A 16,826-nucleotide genomic window follows, 5' to 3' on the forward strand; every position below is an offset into this window, starting at 1 on the left:
TGCTCTGAAATCCAGGGGCTTTAGGTGGTGACTGATAGGTAGGTTCTGACTTTAGGTTGTCAGAAAATGCCCTGTAGATAGAATCAGAATTCCCAAGGATTCTATCCTCTCCCTCTCCCTCTCCCTTCCCCTCTCCCTTCACTCATTTTGTCTCTTATTTTCACATACAGAGTTTTTGATCATCTGTCCCATCCAAATGTAATTTACCAGCCCTTCATCACCTCTGTCAGATACTGTTTGAAAGTGTCCTCTCTGTTCTCTGAGAGGCATCTCTACACCATCCTGCCCGTGCAGATGCTCTTGCTTGGTGACAGAGGCTGCCACCAGCACCTGTGAAGTCACAGCTGCAAAATTTATGCTGGCCTGAGGCACTTTCCTTGGAGTGGTGTGGTGATGCGATACCTTTATTGTATTTTTACAGAAGTTTTCTGTACCCCAATGGTTCATCCCTACCTTCCCCACTCCTATTCCCAGTTGGTTTGCCCCAGACCCAAGCCGCTCCCCCGGTGCTCCCTACATGGTTGTTCTCCTCCCCTTGTTCTAGCTCTTTCCCTATCAATCACCCAAACCCCTCCTGTTGTTCCCGAAGGTCCAGTGTCCATCATCTGAAACCTCCCAGTTTACCCTTATATGGTCCCCATCAATCCCCCGAGACCCTACCCCTCTAGATACCTCCCCCTTTGGAAATCCCCTAAACCTGGATGCCCCACTGGGGCATGTGCTCCCTTTCCCTCCTCCCCTTGAGGCTATTGGCCCAAGGAAATGTCTATCCTCGTCCATATCCCTCCCTTAGAGATTTCTATTGGTCCCCAGTTAAGCCATCCCCATTGTACCACCTCCCTTTCTAAGAGGTTCCCTGGAGCTGCTGGAGGCTTGTCCCCTGTGAGTTGCCTCCAATAAAGTTGGATTCTCCCGTGTGGCAAGCCTCCTTGCTACTTTTTATTCTCTCCCTCGTCCGGACTGCTGACAGCCACTGTGCCTGGAGCTTCAGCTCCCGTGGGCAGAGCTGAGCTCCCGAGGAGCAGCTTGAAAGTCAAGAGCCTCCGGCTGCTCCCCACTCCTGTCGCACACCGCAGGAGCTAGCGTGGGCAGTGGTCAGTGGCGGTCATTGCGACAGAGTGGAAATACCAGTAGGAGCTGATGCTCTGCCTCCTTGTGCTCCTGAATCCCTGGAATCCCTCCTGCTCTACTCAGGGACATGGGGCAGCACTACCAGAGGAGGCAGAGGATGTGTAAAAGCTCCAGGGACACTTTGGGCTGGGGCTCTGGACAGCAGTATCTTACCCTGGACCCATGGGTATCACCACACTCCTCCAAACACTCTTTGCTTTTTGGGGGAATCTCTTCAGTTTTAGACACTCGTGACACTGAAGGAAGCCAAAGACTTGGTCCTTTATTCTGATGAAGCAGATGATGGGCAGTTCCTCTGCCCACGGAAAAAAACCTTAACCAGTTCTTTTGACCTAAGCAGCCTCCACTGACAAAGCATGCACTTTGCAAGAGCTATGTACAGGTGTGCCAGGAAAGTTCCAGTGCAGCTGGAGGTGCAGATCCTACCCAAGAGGTGTCCCTGCTTTGGGAGGAGAGAGGAGCGAGCCCATCTCTGCTCTGTAAAGTTGCTCAAAATCACCTGTAAAGGTGCTGTTTTCAACCAGTGGTGGATTCCTCACTGAAGGATACAGAACAACTCAGATGTCATGTGCATATGATAAAGAAAACATAGTTCAAAATTTCATCCTGATGAAGAGGTTAGAAAACCTGTTCTAATACTTGTCTTTGTTCAGCACTGTCCAAACAGAGAATAAATTGATTTTCCCCATGCTGAGACAGTTTTGCAAGAGAGTATCATTCCAGCGGAATTACACCAAAATGTATGACTGCTAATCTTGTGTGGCAAACATCTACGAAACATAATCTTTTATTTATAGTAAGGCAATGAACTATGCTCCTTAACTGCATGAATAAGTCAGTAAATATGTGATGAAAAATTACATGATTCCTACTGGCTGGGAGTATGCTGTCATTTAGAACACAGCTATCAGGCCTGAGCCATCCCTCGCTCAAGGCTACAGCAGAGCATCTTCTGGTGAGCAGTTTTCTGACGGTTTAGGAACTTAAATCCTGACCTCGTTCTCGCTTCTGTTAATTACTTCTCCATTTTCACAGCTTTCTGGAAAAAATACTGCTTGTTTCAAAAGATAGATCGTCCCTCAAAAATACCGTATTCTTTAAAAATAGATCAAAACACAATGCAAACTATCTAGAACAAACCAAACCAAAAACCAAACAAAACAACCAGAGCAAAGAAGAGGCCAACAAACCCCCAAACCACATCAGACCTCTGATTGAATTGCAGCATTACAAAGAAATTAGACATTAGAGTTATCATGGTATGATTGACCTTGTTGCCAGATGAAGAACTGTGTGTACACCTGGTGGGTTAATACAATGCTTATTCTTCAAAAACCACTGCTCTGTGGAACTGTAAAATGCTCGTTCTGTAGGACCACGTTAAACATTGGCTCAGAAGAAGAAAGGGGGAGCAACCAGCTCAGTTATGCCAACTTTTTCCTTTCTGGGAAGTAGCACCATTTCACCATGTGGTCAGGTGATCACTGGGGATCACTGACCACCAGGAACAGAAGAGCACATGCACAAAGGAGAGGGAATCCCTGTTAATGATTTCAGGCAGATGATAATCATATGCATGTTTACTCCAGGAAAATCAGTGAATCTGGATGTAAAATCTAGTCTATCAACAGTAGCTTTTTCTGTACTCGCCATGAGGCTATGTGGAGTTATCCCCCAAACATCTGGTCAAATAAAGGATCCCTGCTCTTTAATGCTACACTGGTATAAAGGAGTTTTATTTTACTGAGTTTTGGTAACAACCTGACTCAGAGCAGATGAACTAAACTGTCATACATGAAATCCCTAATTGTGCTTAGTCTTTGCATATTAAGTGCTTTAGTTAATTAATTCTGAGTTAAATATTTGAAATGTTAAAATTAACCCATCAGCCCAGGTACAAAAATCAAGTTCCATTATCAGTGTTTTCAATTGTTCAAAGTAGTTTATTAAGAGAGTTGCACCCTTCCCAGTTGAAAATTCCCCAGTTAAAAATCCCCAAGTTCTGCTCCCTTTTCAAACTTCAAACCACCTGTACACCATAAGAGTTATCTTTCCTGTGTTTACTGTATACTTTTACAAGTGTTTTAAGACGTGCTGGATGTATTTTAATATTTTTTTAGGTGTTTTTACTTCCACTTTGGTCCAAGCACTAACTCCAAAAACCCCAGTTTCTAACAGCCAGCAGCTATTTTTAGCCCCATAGCCGTTAACCCTGCAGGCAAGCTCCATGGCACCCTGAATTTTAATGAAGGCATTTTACCTCAACTGATACCACCCCTCTGACAGTGATGAGCCATTGGTGGACGGAGATGATCTGTCAAAGGGAAAGCACCAATCACTTTAAACTGAAGGGGCGGGCTGTGGGCGGGCTGGGGCGGAGCAAAGGCACTATAAAAGAACGAGACAGGCCTCAAAAAGTTGAGAGCGAGAGAGGGGGGCGGGAGGAGGGTGTGTTGTCTGCAGGCTGGCTGTGGTGCACATCAGTGCTGGTGTCGCACACTGCGGGAGGGCAAGGCCATGATGACTGGCTGTGCCAAGGAAAGGAATGAAAGGCAAGAAATGCTCAGGCCTCTGCACAAGGACACCCTCGTGTCGCCCTGGGCCCCGTTACCTGCCCCAGCGTCCCCGCAAGGGCACAGGGCTGTCGCCCTCGGTGCTGCCCTGCCGAGCCCAGATGGCCCAAGCAGGCAGGGCGGGGAAACAGGAGCGGTGGCTCTGGGATGGGCACTGGGAGCTGCTGCATTCCCTGATGGCAGCCCCCAGCACTGCAGGCAGCACTGGGCAAGGCCTGGCTTCACTCTTGTAAGAGACGGTCCGTAGCTCCTTCATCTGCCTGTGTGGGGCCACTCTTGTCCCGTGTGGCAAAAGAAACAAAGTGCGCAGTTGGGAACCCTTCTTCCGTGGCAGAAGCCAGAGGCTGCCATGTTTCTGCAGCTACTTTCTGTTGTGAAGACTGTTTCTCAAACTCCATTTGAGAACTGCACTGGAGCCTAGAGTGGGGGCAAAGCTGCAGGTCCTTGAGTGCTGTCTCGTAGGGTTAAGAAGAGGAAGGAGATCTTGAAGTTCTGGCTGCTGTATTTGAAGTCAACTGTGCAACTTTGTGCCTGGGGAGCTGCGTGGGAGAAAAGGAGCCAGGGGTGCGGGTCCACAGTAGCTGAACGTGAGCCAGCGTGTGCCCAGGTGGCCAGGAAGGCCAAGGGCATGCTGGCCTGTGTCAGCAATAGTGGGGCAGCAGGAGCAGGGCAGTGAGCGTCCCCCTGTGCTGGGCACGGGTGAGGCCGCAGCTCGAGCGCTGGGTCCAGTTGTGGGCCCCTGTGAAGAAGAAAAGACCTTGAGGGGCTGCAGCGTGTGCAGAGAAGGGCAAGGGAGCTGGGGAAGGGTGTGGAGCCCAAGTGCCATGAGGAGGTGCTGAGGCAGCTTTAGGCTGGAGAAAGGGAGGCTCCTGAGGCACCTTCAAGCAGACTTCCCTAAATGCCTACATGACAGTGCTCGCCACAAGTGCCCTTGCATCCCCTGCCAAGCATCCCCTCCGTGCACGCAAGGGCTTTAGGCACTGCAGCAGGTGACACTTTTGTCTTTTGGTCTCTTGGTTTGTAGTTTGCTAGGAGGAGAAGCCCTGTTTATTTTCTCTTTCTCCAGCAAGCCAAGGTGCTTTTGCTCAACCTTTGCTGCCCTTTTCCAGCCCTGGGAGAGCATTGCAATGCAGTTTTAGGTTTCCATGTGTGCAGCAGCAATAGCAAAGGCATGGCTGTGTAATAGCTGCTTTTGCATTTGAGAGCTGTTGAAGAACTAAAAGCCCAGCTTTGCAGCGAGAAGGTTGCTTGCTGAGAGTAGGCAGGGTGCAATATCTAATTCAGAGCAATATGCAGTAGTGTTGAATTAGGCCATTTTACTTTAGTTGGAGGCGCTTGGAATCCCATTGCTATCCAAGGCTATGATTCCTCCTTAGTAGAGCTGGTTGTAGAGCTGAATAGAGATAAGGTTAGAAATGACAGGTAACTGCCTGTCCCTCACGCTGCTGCCTCTCCACAGAGCACAGAAGCAACCGCAGGCTCTCCTCTGGCTCCCTCTGCTCCTGGAAGAGAGGCCAAATGGGTGCAAAATGTCCAGAAATCTCCAGCCGTGCTCAGACGCAAACCTGAACGTCCTGAGCCAGTAAGTGCCAGTTGTGGTTGGGGCTGCCTTTAGAGGAAATGAGAGCTGCAAGTTTCTGAGCGGCCAGCACTTGCTGGTGGTGGCCGAGGATGCTGAGTGCTGGAGTCCTGGCAGGACCTAGCGATTCCCGCCAGCCAGTGAGAGCTGGAACACGGCCTTTGAGCTGTCATGTTTAGGCCCCAGCTTGCTGGGATTCCAAGAGGGGCAAACCAGGAATGGTGAAGGCTCCCCTGTCCCCAGAGGAGGGAGCGCTCCAAAGACACCGCTCTCAGCCTTGCCACACACGTAGGGGACACGGTGGCCTGGAGAGACGTGTCCCACTGCGCAGGCTGGCCAAGTAGCTGCTGGCACAAAAGCTGTTGACGTGAGCACACAAGTTGTTTGGGGTGGTTTGTCCACAGGAGCTTCTTGGGTGGGCCTAGCTGGGAGTAGTTCAGAGACACACTGGGGACGGGGAGCTGCTGCTTGATGAAGTCAGGGGCTTTGGTGCCTTTGTTGCCAGGTTGTTCTTTCGCCTCTTCAGGCAGAGCAGTCAGGAGCAGAGCTGACAGGGGCTCTGAGTGCGCCTGTGGTTTTGCTTTTGATAAGCTGCAAAGAGATGGTTGTGTTGTCCAGGGACCTGTGTGGGGCCACTCTTGTCCCGTGTGGCAAAAGAAACAAAGTGCGCAGTTGGGAACCCTTCTTCCGTGGCAGAAGCCAGAGGCTGCCATGTTTCTGCAGCTACTTTCTGTTGTGAAGACTGTTTCTCAAACTCCATTTGAAAACTGCACTGGAGCCTAGAGTGGGGGCAAAGCTGCAGGTCCTTGAGTGCTGTCTCGTAGGGTTAAGAAGAGGAAGGAGATCTTGAAGTTCTGGCTGCTGTATTTGAAGTCAACTGTGCAACTTTGTGCCTGGGGAGCTGCGTGGGAGAAAAGGAGCCAGGGGTGCGGGTCCACAGTAGCTGAACGTGAGCCAGTGTGTGCCCAGGTGGCCAGGAAGGCCAAGGGCATGCTGGCCTGTGTCAGCAATAGTGGGGCAGCAGGAGCAGGGCAGTGACCGTCCCCCTGTGCTGGGCACGGGTGAGGCCGCAGCTCGAGTGCTGGGTCCAGTGCTGGGTCCAGTTGTGGGCCCCTGTGAAGAAGAAAAGACCTTGAGGGGCTGCAGCGTGTGCAGAGAAGGGCAAGGGAGCTGGGGAAGGGTGTGGAGCCCAAGTGCCATGAGGAGGTGCTGAGGCAGCTTTAGGCTGGAGAAAGGGAGGCTCCTGAGGCACCTTCAAGCAGACTTCCCTAAATGCCTACATGACAGTGCTCGCCACAAGTGCCCTTGCATCCCCTGCCAAGCATCCCCTCCGTGCACGCAAGGGCTTTAGGCACTGCAGCAGGTGACACTTTTGTCTTTTGGTCTCTTGGTTTGTAGTTTGCTAGGAGGAGAAGCCCTGTTTATTTTCTCTTTCTCCAGCAAGCCAAGGTGCTTTTGCTCAACCTTTGCTGCCCTTTTCCAGCCCTGGGAGACATTGCAATGCAGTTTTAGGTTTCCATGTGTGCAGCAGCAATAGCAAAGGCATGGCTGTGTAATAGCTGCTTTTGCATTTGAGAGCTGTTGAAGAACTAAAAGCCCAGCTTTGCAGCGAGAAGGTTGCTTGCTGAGAGTAGGCAGGGTGCAATATCTAATTCAGAGCAATATGCAGTAGTGTTGAATTAGGCCATTTTACTTTAGTTGGAGGCGCTTGGAATCCCATTGCTATCCAAGGCTATGATTCCTCCTTAGTAGAGCTGGTTGTAGAGCTGAATAGAGATAAGGTTAGAAATGACAGGTAACGGCCTGTCCCTCACGCTGCTGCCTCTCCACAGAGCACAGAAGCAACCGCAGGCTCTCCTCTGGCTCCCTCTGCTCCTGGAAGAGAGGCCAAATGGGTGCAAAATGTCCAGAAATCTCCAGCCGTGCTCAGACGCAAACCTGAACGTCCTGAGCCAGTAAGTGCCAGTTGTGGTTGGGGCTGCCTTTAGAGGAAATGAGAGCTGCAAGTTTCTGAGCGGCCAGCACTTGCTGGTGGTGGCCGAGGATGCTGAGTGCTGGAGTCCTGGCAGGACCTAGCGATTCCCGCCAGCCAGTGAGAGCTGGAACACGGCCTTTGAGCTGTCATGTTTAGGCCCCAGCTTGCTGGCATTCCAAGAGGGGCAAACCAGAATGGTGAAGGCTCCCCTGTCCCCAGAGGAGGGAGCGCTCCAAAGACACCGCTCTCAGCCTTGCCACACACGTAGGGGACACGGTGGCCTGGAGAGACGTGTCCCACTGCGCAGGCTGGCCAAGTAGCTGCTGGCACAAAAGCTGTTGATGTGAGCACACAAGTTGTTTGGGGTGGTTTGTCCACAGGAGCTTCTTGGGTGGGCCTAGCTGGGAGTAGTTCAGAGACACACTGGGGACGGGGAGCTGCTGCTTGATGAAGTCAGGGGCTTTGGTGCCTTTGTTGCCAGGTTGTTCTTTCGCCTCTTCAGGCAGAGCAGTCAGGAGCAGAGCTGACAGGGGCTCTGAGTGCGCCTGTGGTTTTGCTTTTGATAAGCTGCAAAGAGATGGTTGTGTTGTCCAGGGACCTGTGTGGGGCCACTCTTGTCCCGTGTGGCAAAAGAAACAAAGTGCGCAGTTGGGAACCCTTCTTCCGTGGCAGAAGCCAGAGGCTGCCATGTTTCTGCAGCTACTTTCTGTTGTGAAGACTGTTTCTCAAACTCCATTTGAAAACTGCACTGGAGCCTAGAGTGGGGGCAAAGCTGCAGGTCCTTGAGTGCTGTCTCGTAGGGTTAAGAAGAGGAAGGAGATCTTGAAGTTCTGGCTGCTGTATTTGAAGTCAACTGTGCAACTTTGTGCCTGGGGAGCTGCGTGGGAGAAAAGGAGCCAGGGGTGCGGGTCCACAGTAGCTGAACGTGAGCCAGCGTGTGCCCAGGTGGCCAGGAAGGCCAAGGGCATGCTGGCCTGTGTCAGCAATAGTGGGGCAGCAGGAGCAGGGCAGTGAGCGTCCCCCTGTGCTGGGCACGGGTGAGGGCGCAGCTCGTGTGCTGGGTCCAGTTGTGGGCCCCTGTGAAGAAGAAAAGACCTTGAGGGGCTGCAGCGTGTGCAGAGAAGGGCAAGGGAGCTGGGGAAGGGTGTGGAGCCCAAGTGCCATGAGGAGGTGCTGAGGCAGCTTTAGGCTGGAGAAAGGGAGGCTCCTGAGGCACCTTCAAGCAGACTTCCCTAAATGCCTACATGACAGTGCTCGCCACAAGTGCCCTTGCATCCCCTGCCAAGCATCCCCTCCGTGCACGCAAGGGCTTTAGGCACTGCAGCAGGTGACACTTTTGTCTTTTGGTCTCTTGGTTTGTAGTTTGCTAGGAGGAGAAGCCCTGTTTATTTTCTCTTTCTCCAGCAAGCCAAGGTGCTTTTGCTCAACCTTTGCTGCCCTTTTCCAGCCCTGGGAGAGATTGCGATGCAGTTTTAGGTTTCCATGTGTGCAGCAGCAATAGCAAAGGCATGGCTGTGTAATAGCTGCTTTTGCATTTGAGAGCTGTTGAAGAACTAAAAGCCCAGCTTTGCAGAGAGAAGGTTGCTTGCTGAGAGTAGGCAGGGTGCAATATCTAATTCAGAGCAATATGCAGTAGTGTTGAATTAGGCCATTTTACTTTAGTTGGAGGCGCTTGGAATCCCATTGCTATCCAAGGCTATGATTTCTCCTTAGTAGAGCTGGTTGTAGAGCTGAATAGAGATAAGGTTAGAAATGACAGGTAACTGCCTGTCCCTCACGCTGCTGCCTCTCCACAGAGCACAGAAGCAACCGCAGGCTCTCCTCTGGCTCCCTCTGCTCCTGGAAGAGAGGCCAAATGGGTGCAAAATGTCCAGAAATCTCCAGCCGTGCTCAGACGCAAACCTGAACGTCCTGAGCCAGTAAGTGCCAGTTGTGGTTGGGGCTGCCTTTAGAGGAAATGAGAGCTGCAAGTTTCTGAGCGGCCAGCACTTGCTGGTGGTGGCCGAGGATGCTGAGTGCTGGAGTCCTGGCAGGACCTAGCGATTCCCGCCAGCCAGTGAGAGCTGGAACACGGCCTTTGAGCTGTCATGTTTAGGCCCCAGCTTGCTGGCATTCCAAGAGGGGCAAACCAGAATGGTGAAGGCTCCCCTGTCCCCAGAGGAGGGAGCGCTCCAAAGACACCGCTCTCAGCCTTGCCACACACGTAGGGGACACGGTGGCCTGGAGAGACGTGTCCCACTGCGCAGGCTGGCCAAGTAGCTGCTGGCACAAAAGCTGTTGATGTGAGCACACAAGTTGTTTGGGGTGGTTTGTCCACAGGAGCTTCTTGGGTGGGCCTAGCTGGGAGTAGTTCAGAGACACACTGGGGACGGGGAGCTGCTGCTTGATGAAGTCAGGGGCTTTGGTGCCTTTGTTGCCAGGTTGTTCTTTCGCCTCTTCAGGCAGAGCAGTCAGGAGCAGAGCTGACAGGGGCTCTGAGTGCGCCTGTGGTTTTGCTTTTGATAAGCTGCAAAGAGATGGTTGTGTTGTCCAGGGACCTGTGTGGGGCCACTCTTGTCCCGTGTGGCAAAAGAAACAAAGTGCGCAGTTGGGAACCCTTCTTCCGTGGCAGAAGCCAGAGGCTGCCATGTTTCTGCAGCTACTTTCTGTTGTGAAGACTGTTTCTCAAACTCCATTTGAAAACTGCACTGGAGCCTAGAGTGGGGGCAAAGCTGCAGGTCCTTGAGTGCTGTCTCGTAGGGTTAAGAAGAGGAAGGAGATCTTGAAGTTCTGGCTGCTGTATTTGAAGTCAACTGTGCAACTTTGTGCCTGGGGAGCTGCGTGGGAGAAAAGGAGCCAGGGGTGCGGGTCCACAGTAGCTGAACGTGAGCCAGCGTGTGCCCAGGTGGCCAGGAAGGCCAAGGGCATGCTGGCCTGTGTCAGCAATAGTGGGGCAGCAGGAGCAGGGCAGTGAGCGTCCCCCTGTGCTGGGCACGGGTGAGGGCGCAGCTCGAGCGCTGGGTCCAGTTGTGGGCCCCTGTGAAGAAGAAAAGACCTTGAGGGGCTGCAGCGTGTGCAGAGAAGGGCAAGGGAGCTGGGGAAGGGTGTGGAGCCCAAGTGCCATGAGGAGGTGCTGAGGCAGCTTTAGGCTGGGGAAAGGGAGGCTCCTGAGGCACCTTCAAGCAGACTTCCCTAAATGCCTACATGACAGTGCTCGCCACAAGTGCCCTTGCATCCCCTGCCAAGCATCCCCTCCGTGCACGCAAGGGCTTTAGGCACTGCAGCAGGTGACACTTTTGTCTTTTGGTCTCTTGGTTTGTAGTTTGCTAGGAGGAGAAGCCCTGTTTATTTTCTCTTTCTCCAGCAAGCCAAGGTGCTTTTGCTCAACCTTTGCTGCCCTTTTCCAGCCCTGGGAGAGCATTGCGAATGCAGTTTTAGGTTTCCATGTGTGCAGCAGCAATAGCAAAGGCATGGCTGTGTAATAGCTGCTTTTGCATTTGAGAGCTGTTGAAGAACTAAAAGCCCAGCTTTGCAGAGAGAAGGTTGCTTGCTGAGAGTAGGCAGGGTGCAATATCTAATTCAGAGCAATATGCAGTAGTGTTGAATTAGGCCATTTTACTTTAGTTGGAGGCGCTTGGAATCCCATTGCTATCCAAGGCTATGATTTCTCCTTAGTAGAGCTGGTTGTAGAGCTGAATAGAGATAAGGTTAGAAATGACAGGTAACTGCCTGTCCCTCACGCTGCTGCCTCTCCACAGAGCACAGAAGCAACCGCAGGCTCTCCTCTGGCTCCCTCTGCTCCTGGAAGAGAGGCCAAATGGGTGCAAAATGTCCCGACTTCTCCAGCCGTGCTCAGACGCAAACCTGAACGTCCTGAGCCAGTAAGTGCCAGTTGTGGTTGGGGCTGTCTTTAGAGGAAATGAGAGCTGCAAGTTTCTGAGCGGCCAGCACTTGCTGGTGGTGGCCGAGGATGCTGAGTGCTGGAGTCCTGGCAGGACCTAGCGATTCCCGCCAGCCAGTGAGAGCTGGAACACGGCCTTTGAGCTGTCATGTTTAGGCCCCAGCTTGCTGGGATTCCAAGAGGGGCAAACCAGGAATCGGTGAAGGCTCCCCTGTCCCCAGAGGAGGGAGCGCTCCAAAGACACCGCTCTCAGCCTTGCCACACACGTAGGGGACACGGTGGCCTGGAGAGACGTGTCCCACTGCGCAGGCTGGCCAAGTAGCTGCTGGCACAAAAGCTGTTGACGTGAGCACACAAGTTGTTTGGGGTGGTTTGTCCACAGGAGCTTCTTGGGTGGGCCTAGCTGGGAGTAGTTCAGAGACACACTGGGGACGGGGAGCTGCTGCTTGATGAAGTCAGGGGCTTTGGTGCCTTTGTTGCCAGGTTGTTCTTTCGCCTCTTCAGGCAGAGCAGTCAGGAGCAGAGCTGACAGGGGCTCTGAGTGCGCCTGTGGTTTTGCTTTTGATAAGCTGCAAAGAGATGGTTGTGTTGTCCAGGGACCTGTGTGGGGCCACTCTTGTCCCGTGTGGCAAAAGAAACAAAGTGCGCAGTTGGGAACCCTTCTTCCGTGGCAGAAGCCAGAGGCTGCCATGTTTCTGCAGCTACTTTCTGTTGTGAAGTCTGTTTCTCAAACTCCATTTGAAAACTGCATTGGAGCCTAGAGTGGGGGCAAAGCTGCAGGTCCTTGAGTGCTGTCTCGTAGGGTTAAGAAGAGGAAGGAGATCTTGAAGTTCTGGCTGCTGTATTTGAAGTCAACTGTGCAACTTTGTGCCTGGGGAGCTGCGTGGGAGAAAAGGAGCCAGGGGTGCGGGTCCACAGTAGCTGAACGTGAGCCAGCGTGTGCCCAGGTGGCCAGGAAGGCCAAGGGCATGCTGGCCTGTGTCAGCAATAGTGGGGCAGCAGGAGCAGGGCAGTGAGCGTCCCCCTGTGCTGGGCACGGGTGAGTGCGCAGCTCGAGCGCTGGGTCCAGTTGTGGGCCCCTGTGAAGAAGAAAAGACCTTGAGGGGCTGCAGCGTGTGCAGAGAAGGGCAAGGGAGCTGGGGAAGGGTGTGGAGCCCAAGTGCCATGAGGAGGTGCTGAGGCAGCTTTAGGCTGGAGAAAGGGAGGCTCCTGAGGCACCTTCAAGCAGACTTCCCTAAATGCCTACATGACAGTGCTCGCCACAAGTGCCCTTGCATCCCCTGCCAAGCATCCCCTCCCTGCACGCAAGGGCTTTAGGCACTGCAGCAGGTGACACTTTTGTCTTTTGGTCTCTTGGTTTGTAGTTTGCTAGGAGGAGAAGCCCTGTTTATTTTCTCTTTCTCCAGCAAGCCAAGGTGCTTTTGCTCAACCTTTGCTGCCCTTTTCCAGCCCTGGGAGACATTGCAATGCAGTTTTAGGTTTCCATGTGTGCAGCAGCAATAGCAAAGGCATGGCTGTGTAATAGCTGCTTTTGCATTTGAGAGCTGTTGAAGAACTAAAAGCCCAGCTTTGCAGAGAGAAGGTTGCTTGCTGAGAGTAGGCAGGGTGCAATATCTAATTCAGAGCAATATGCAGTAGTGTTGAATTAGGCCATTTTACTTTAGTTGGAGGCGCTTGGAATCCCATTGCTATCCAAGGCTATGATTTCTCCTTAGTAGAGCTGGTTGTAGAGCTGAATAGAGATAAGGTTAGAAATGACAGGTAACTGCCTGTCCCTCACGCTGCTGCCTCTCCACAGAGCACAGAAGCAACCGCAGGCTCTCCTCTGGCTCCCTCTGCTCCTGGAAGAGAGGCCAAATGGGTGCAAAATGTCCAGAAATCTCCAGCCGTGCTCAGACGCAAACCTGAACGTCCTGAGCCAGTAAGTGCCAGTTGTGGTTGGGGCTGCCTTTAGAGGAAATGAGAGCTGCAAGTTTCTGAGCGGCCAGCACTTGCTGGTGGTGGCCGAGGATGCTGAGTGCTGGAGTCCTGGCAGGACCTAGCGATTCCCGCCAGCCAGTGAGAGCTGGAACACGGCCTTTGAGCTGTCATGTTTAGGCCCCAGCTTGCTGGCATTCCAAGAGGGGCAAACCAGAATGGTGAAGGCTCCCCTGTCCCCAGAGGAGGGAGCGCTCCAAAGACACCGCTCTCAGCCTTGCCACACACGTAGGGGACACGGTGGCCTGGAGAGACGTGTCCCACTGCGCAGGCTGGCCAAGTAGCTGCTGGCACAAAAGCTGTTGATGTGAGCACACAAGTTGTTTGGGGTGGTTTGTCCACAGGAGCTTCTTGGGTGGGCCTAGCTGGGAGTAGTTCAGAGACACACTGGGGACGGGGAGCTGCTGCTTGATGAAGTCAGGGGCTTTGGTGCCTTTGTTGCCAGGTTGTTCTTTCGCCTCTTCAGGCAGAGCAGTCAGGAGCAGAGCTGACAGGGGCTCTGAGTGCGCCTGTGGTTTTGCTTTTGATAAGCTGCAAAGAGATGGTTGTGTTGTCCAGGGACCTGTGTGGGGCCACTCTTGTCCCGTGTGGCAAAAGAAACAAAGTGCGCAGTTGGGAACCCTTCTTCCGTGGCAGAAGCCAGAGGCTGCCATGTTTCTGCAGCTACTTTCTGTTGTGGAGTCTGTTTCTCAAACTCCATTTGAAAACTGCATTGGAGCCTAGAGTGGGGGCAAAGCTGCAGGTCCTTGAGTGCTGTCTCGTAGGGTTAAGAAGAGGAAGGAGATCTTGAAGTTCTGGCTGCTGTATTTGAAGTCAACTGTGCAACTTTGTGCCTGGGGAGCTGCGTGGGAGAAAAGGAGCCAGGGGTGCGGGTCCACAGTAGCTGAACGTGAGCCAGCGTGTGCCCAGGTGGCCAGGAAGGCCAAGGGCATGCTGGCCTGTGTCAGCAATAGTGGGGCAGCAGGAGCAGGGCAGTGAGCGTCCCCCTGTGCTGGGCACGGGTGAGGCCGCAGCTCGAGCGCTGGGTCCAGTTGTGGGCCCCTGTGAAGAAGAAAAGACCTTGAGGGGCTGCAGCGTGTGCAGAGAAGGGCAAGGGAGCTGGGGAAGGGTGTGGAGCCCAAGTGCCATGAGGAGGTGCTGAGGCAGCTTTAGGCTGGAGAAAGGGAGGCTCCTGAGGCACCTTCAAGCAGACTTCCCTAAATGCCTACATGACAGTGCTCGCCACAAGTGCCCTTGCATCCCCTGCCAAGCATCCCCTCCGTGCACGCAAGGGCTTTAGGCACTGCAGCAGGTGACACTTTTGTCTTTTGGTCTCTTGGTTTGTAGTTTGCTAGGAGGAGAAGCCCTGTTTATTTTCTCTTTCTCCAGCAAGCCAAGGTGCTTTTGCTCAACCTTTGCTGCCCTTTTCCAGCCCTGGGAGACATTGCAATGCAGTTTTAGGTTTCCATGTGTGCAGCAGCAATAGCAAAGGCATGGCTGTGTAATAGCTGCTTTTGCATTTGAGAGCTGTTGAAGAACTAAAAGCCCAGCTTTGCAGAGAGAAGGTTGCTTGCTGAGAGTAGGCAGGGTGCAATATCTAATTCAGAGCAATATGCAGTAGTGTTGAATTAGGCCATTTTACTTTAGTTGGAGGCGCTTGGAATCCCATTGCTATCCAAGGCTATGATTTCTCCTTAGTAGAGCTGGTTATAGAGCTGAATAGAGATAAGGTTAGAAATGACAGGTAACTGCCTGTCCCTCACGCTGCTGCCTCTCCACAGAGCACAGAAGCAACCGCAGGCTCTCCTCTGGCTCCCTCTGCTCCTGGAAGAGAGGCCAAATGGGTGCAAAATGTCCCGACTTCTCCAGCCGTGGTCAGACGCAAACCTGAACGTCCTGAGCCAGTAAGTGCCAGTTGTGGTTGGGGCTGCCTTTAGAGGAAATGAGAGCTGCAAGTTTCTGAGCGGCCAGCACTTGCTGGTGGTGGCCGAGGATGCTGAGTGCTGGAGTCCTGGCAGGACCTAGCGATTCCCGCCAGCCAGTGAGAGCTGGAACACGGCCTTTGAGCTGTCATGTTTAGGCCCCAGCTTGCTGGGATTCCAAGAGGGGCAAACGAGAATGGTGAAGGCTCCCCTGTCCCCAGAGGAGGGAGCGCTCCAAAGACACCGCTCTCAGCCTTGCCACACACGTAGGGGACACGGTGGCCTGGAGAGACGTGTCCCACTGCGCAGGCTGGCCAAGTAGCTGCTGGCACAAAAGCTGTTGACGTGAGCACACAAGTTGTTTGGGGTGGTTTGTCCACAGGAGCTTCTTGGGTGGGCCTAGCTGGGAGTAGTTCAGAGACACACTGGGGACGGGGAGCTGCTGCTTGATGAAGTCAGGGGCTTTGGTGCCTTTGTTGCCAGGTTGTTCTTTCGCCTCTTCAGGCAGAGCAGTCAGGAGCAGAGCTGACAGGGGCTCTGAGTGCGCCTGTGGTTTTGCTTTTGATAAGCTGCAAAGAGATGGTTGTGTTGTCCAGGGACCTGTGTGGGGCCACTCTTGTCCCGTGTGGCAAAAGAAACAAAGTGCGCAGTTGGGAACCCTTCTTCCGTGGCAGAAGCCAGAGGCTGCCATGTTTCTGCAGCTACTTTCTGTTGTGAAGACTGTTTCTCAAACTCCATTTGAAAACTGCACTGGAGCCTAGAGTGGGGGCAAAGCTGCAGGTCCTTGAGTGCTGTCTCGTAGGGTTAAGAAGAGGAAGGAGATCTTGAAGTTCTGGCTGCTGTATTTGAAGTCAACTGTGCAACTTTGTGCCTGGGGAGCTGCGTGGGAGAAAAGGAGCCAGGGGTGCGGGTCCACAGTAGCTGAACGTGAGCCAGCGTGTGCCCAGGTGGCCAGGAAGGCCAAGGGCATGCTGGCCTGTGTCAGCAATAGTGGGGCAGCAGGAGCAGGGCAGTGAGCGTCCCCCTGTGCTGGGCACGGGTGAGGCCGCAGCTCGAGTGCTGGGTCCAGTTGTGGGCCCCTGTGAAGAAGAAAAGACCTTGAGGGGCTGCAGCGTGTGCAGAGAAGGGCAAGGGAGCTGGGGAAGGGTGTGGAGCCCAAGTGCCATGAGGGGGTGCTGAGGCAGCTTTAGGCTGGAGAAAGGGAGGCTCCTGAGGCACCTTCAAGCAGACTTCCCTAAATGCCTACATGACAGTGCTCGCCACAAGTGCCCTTGCATCCCCTGCCAAGCATCCCCTCCGTGCACGCAAGGGCTTTAGGCACTGCAGCAGGTGACACTTTTGTCTTTTGGTCTCTTGGTTTGTAGTTTGCTAGGAGGAGAAGCCCTGTTTATTTTCTCTTTCTCCAGCAAGCCAAGGTGCTTTTGCTCAACCTTTGCTGCCCTTTTCCAGCCCTGGGAGACATTGCGATGCAGTTTTAGGTTTCCATGTGTGCAGCAGCAATAGCAAAGGCATGGCTGTGTAATAGCTGCTTTTGCATTTGAGAGCTGTTGAAGAACTAAAAGCCCAGCTTTGCAGCGAGAAGGTTGCTTGCTGAGAGTAGGCAGGGTGCAATATCTAATTCAGAGCAATATGCAGTAGTGTTGAATTAGGCCATTTTACTTTAGTTGGAGGCGCTTGGAATCCCATTGCTATCCAAGGCTATGATTCCTCCTTAGTAGAGCTGGTTGTAGAGCTGAATAGAGATAAGGTTAGAAATGACAGGTAACGGCCTGTCCCTCACGCTGCTGCCTCTCCACAGAGCACAGAAGCA

At 53.1% G+C, this 16,826-nt stretch overlaps 1 protein-coding gene across 3 annotated transcripts; it reads left to right on the forward strand.

The window, feature by feature from the left end:
• Positions 1-1,091: 1,091 nt before the first annotated feature.
• LOC116437593 lies at positions 1,092-16,121 on the forward strand. 3 transcript variants are annotated; one of them, XM_032095446.1, is made up of 7 exons: positions 1,092-2,086; positions 5,164-5,286; positions 7,116-7,238; positions 9,055-9,177; positions 12,937-13,059; positions 14,876-14,998; positions 15,819-16,117. In XM_032095446.1, the coding sequence occupies exons 2-7, from the start codon at positions 5,234-5,236 to the stop codon at positions 16,030-16,032; spliced, it is 759 nt and encodes a 252-aa protein (XP_031951337.1). In that variant the 5' UTR covers positions 1,092-2,086; positions 5,164-5,233; the 3' UTR covers positions 16,033-16,117. The 3 variants fall into 3 exon arrangements, with proteins under 3 accessions (XP_031951337.1, XP_031951336.1, XP_031951338.1); XM_032095445.1 differs by lacking the exon at positions 1,092-2,086 and having other exon boundaries at positions 4,463-5,286; XM_032095447.1 differs by lacking the exons at positions 1,092-2,086; positions 5,164-5,286; positions 7,116-7,238; positions 9,055-9,177 and adding an exon at positions 10,670-11,118 and having other exon boundaries at positions 15,819-16,121.
• The last annotated feature ends 705 nt before the right edge of the window (positions 16,122-16,826 follow it).

This window comes from Corvus moneduloides, chromosome Z, assembly GCF_009650955.1.
Source record: "Corvus moneduloides isolate bCorMon1 chromosome Z, bCorMon1.pri, whole genome shotgun sequence".
NCBI classification, from domain to species: Eukaryota; Metazoa; Chordata; class Aves; order Passeriformes; family Corvidae; genus Corvus; species Corvus moneduloides.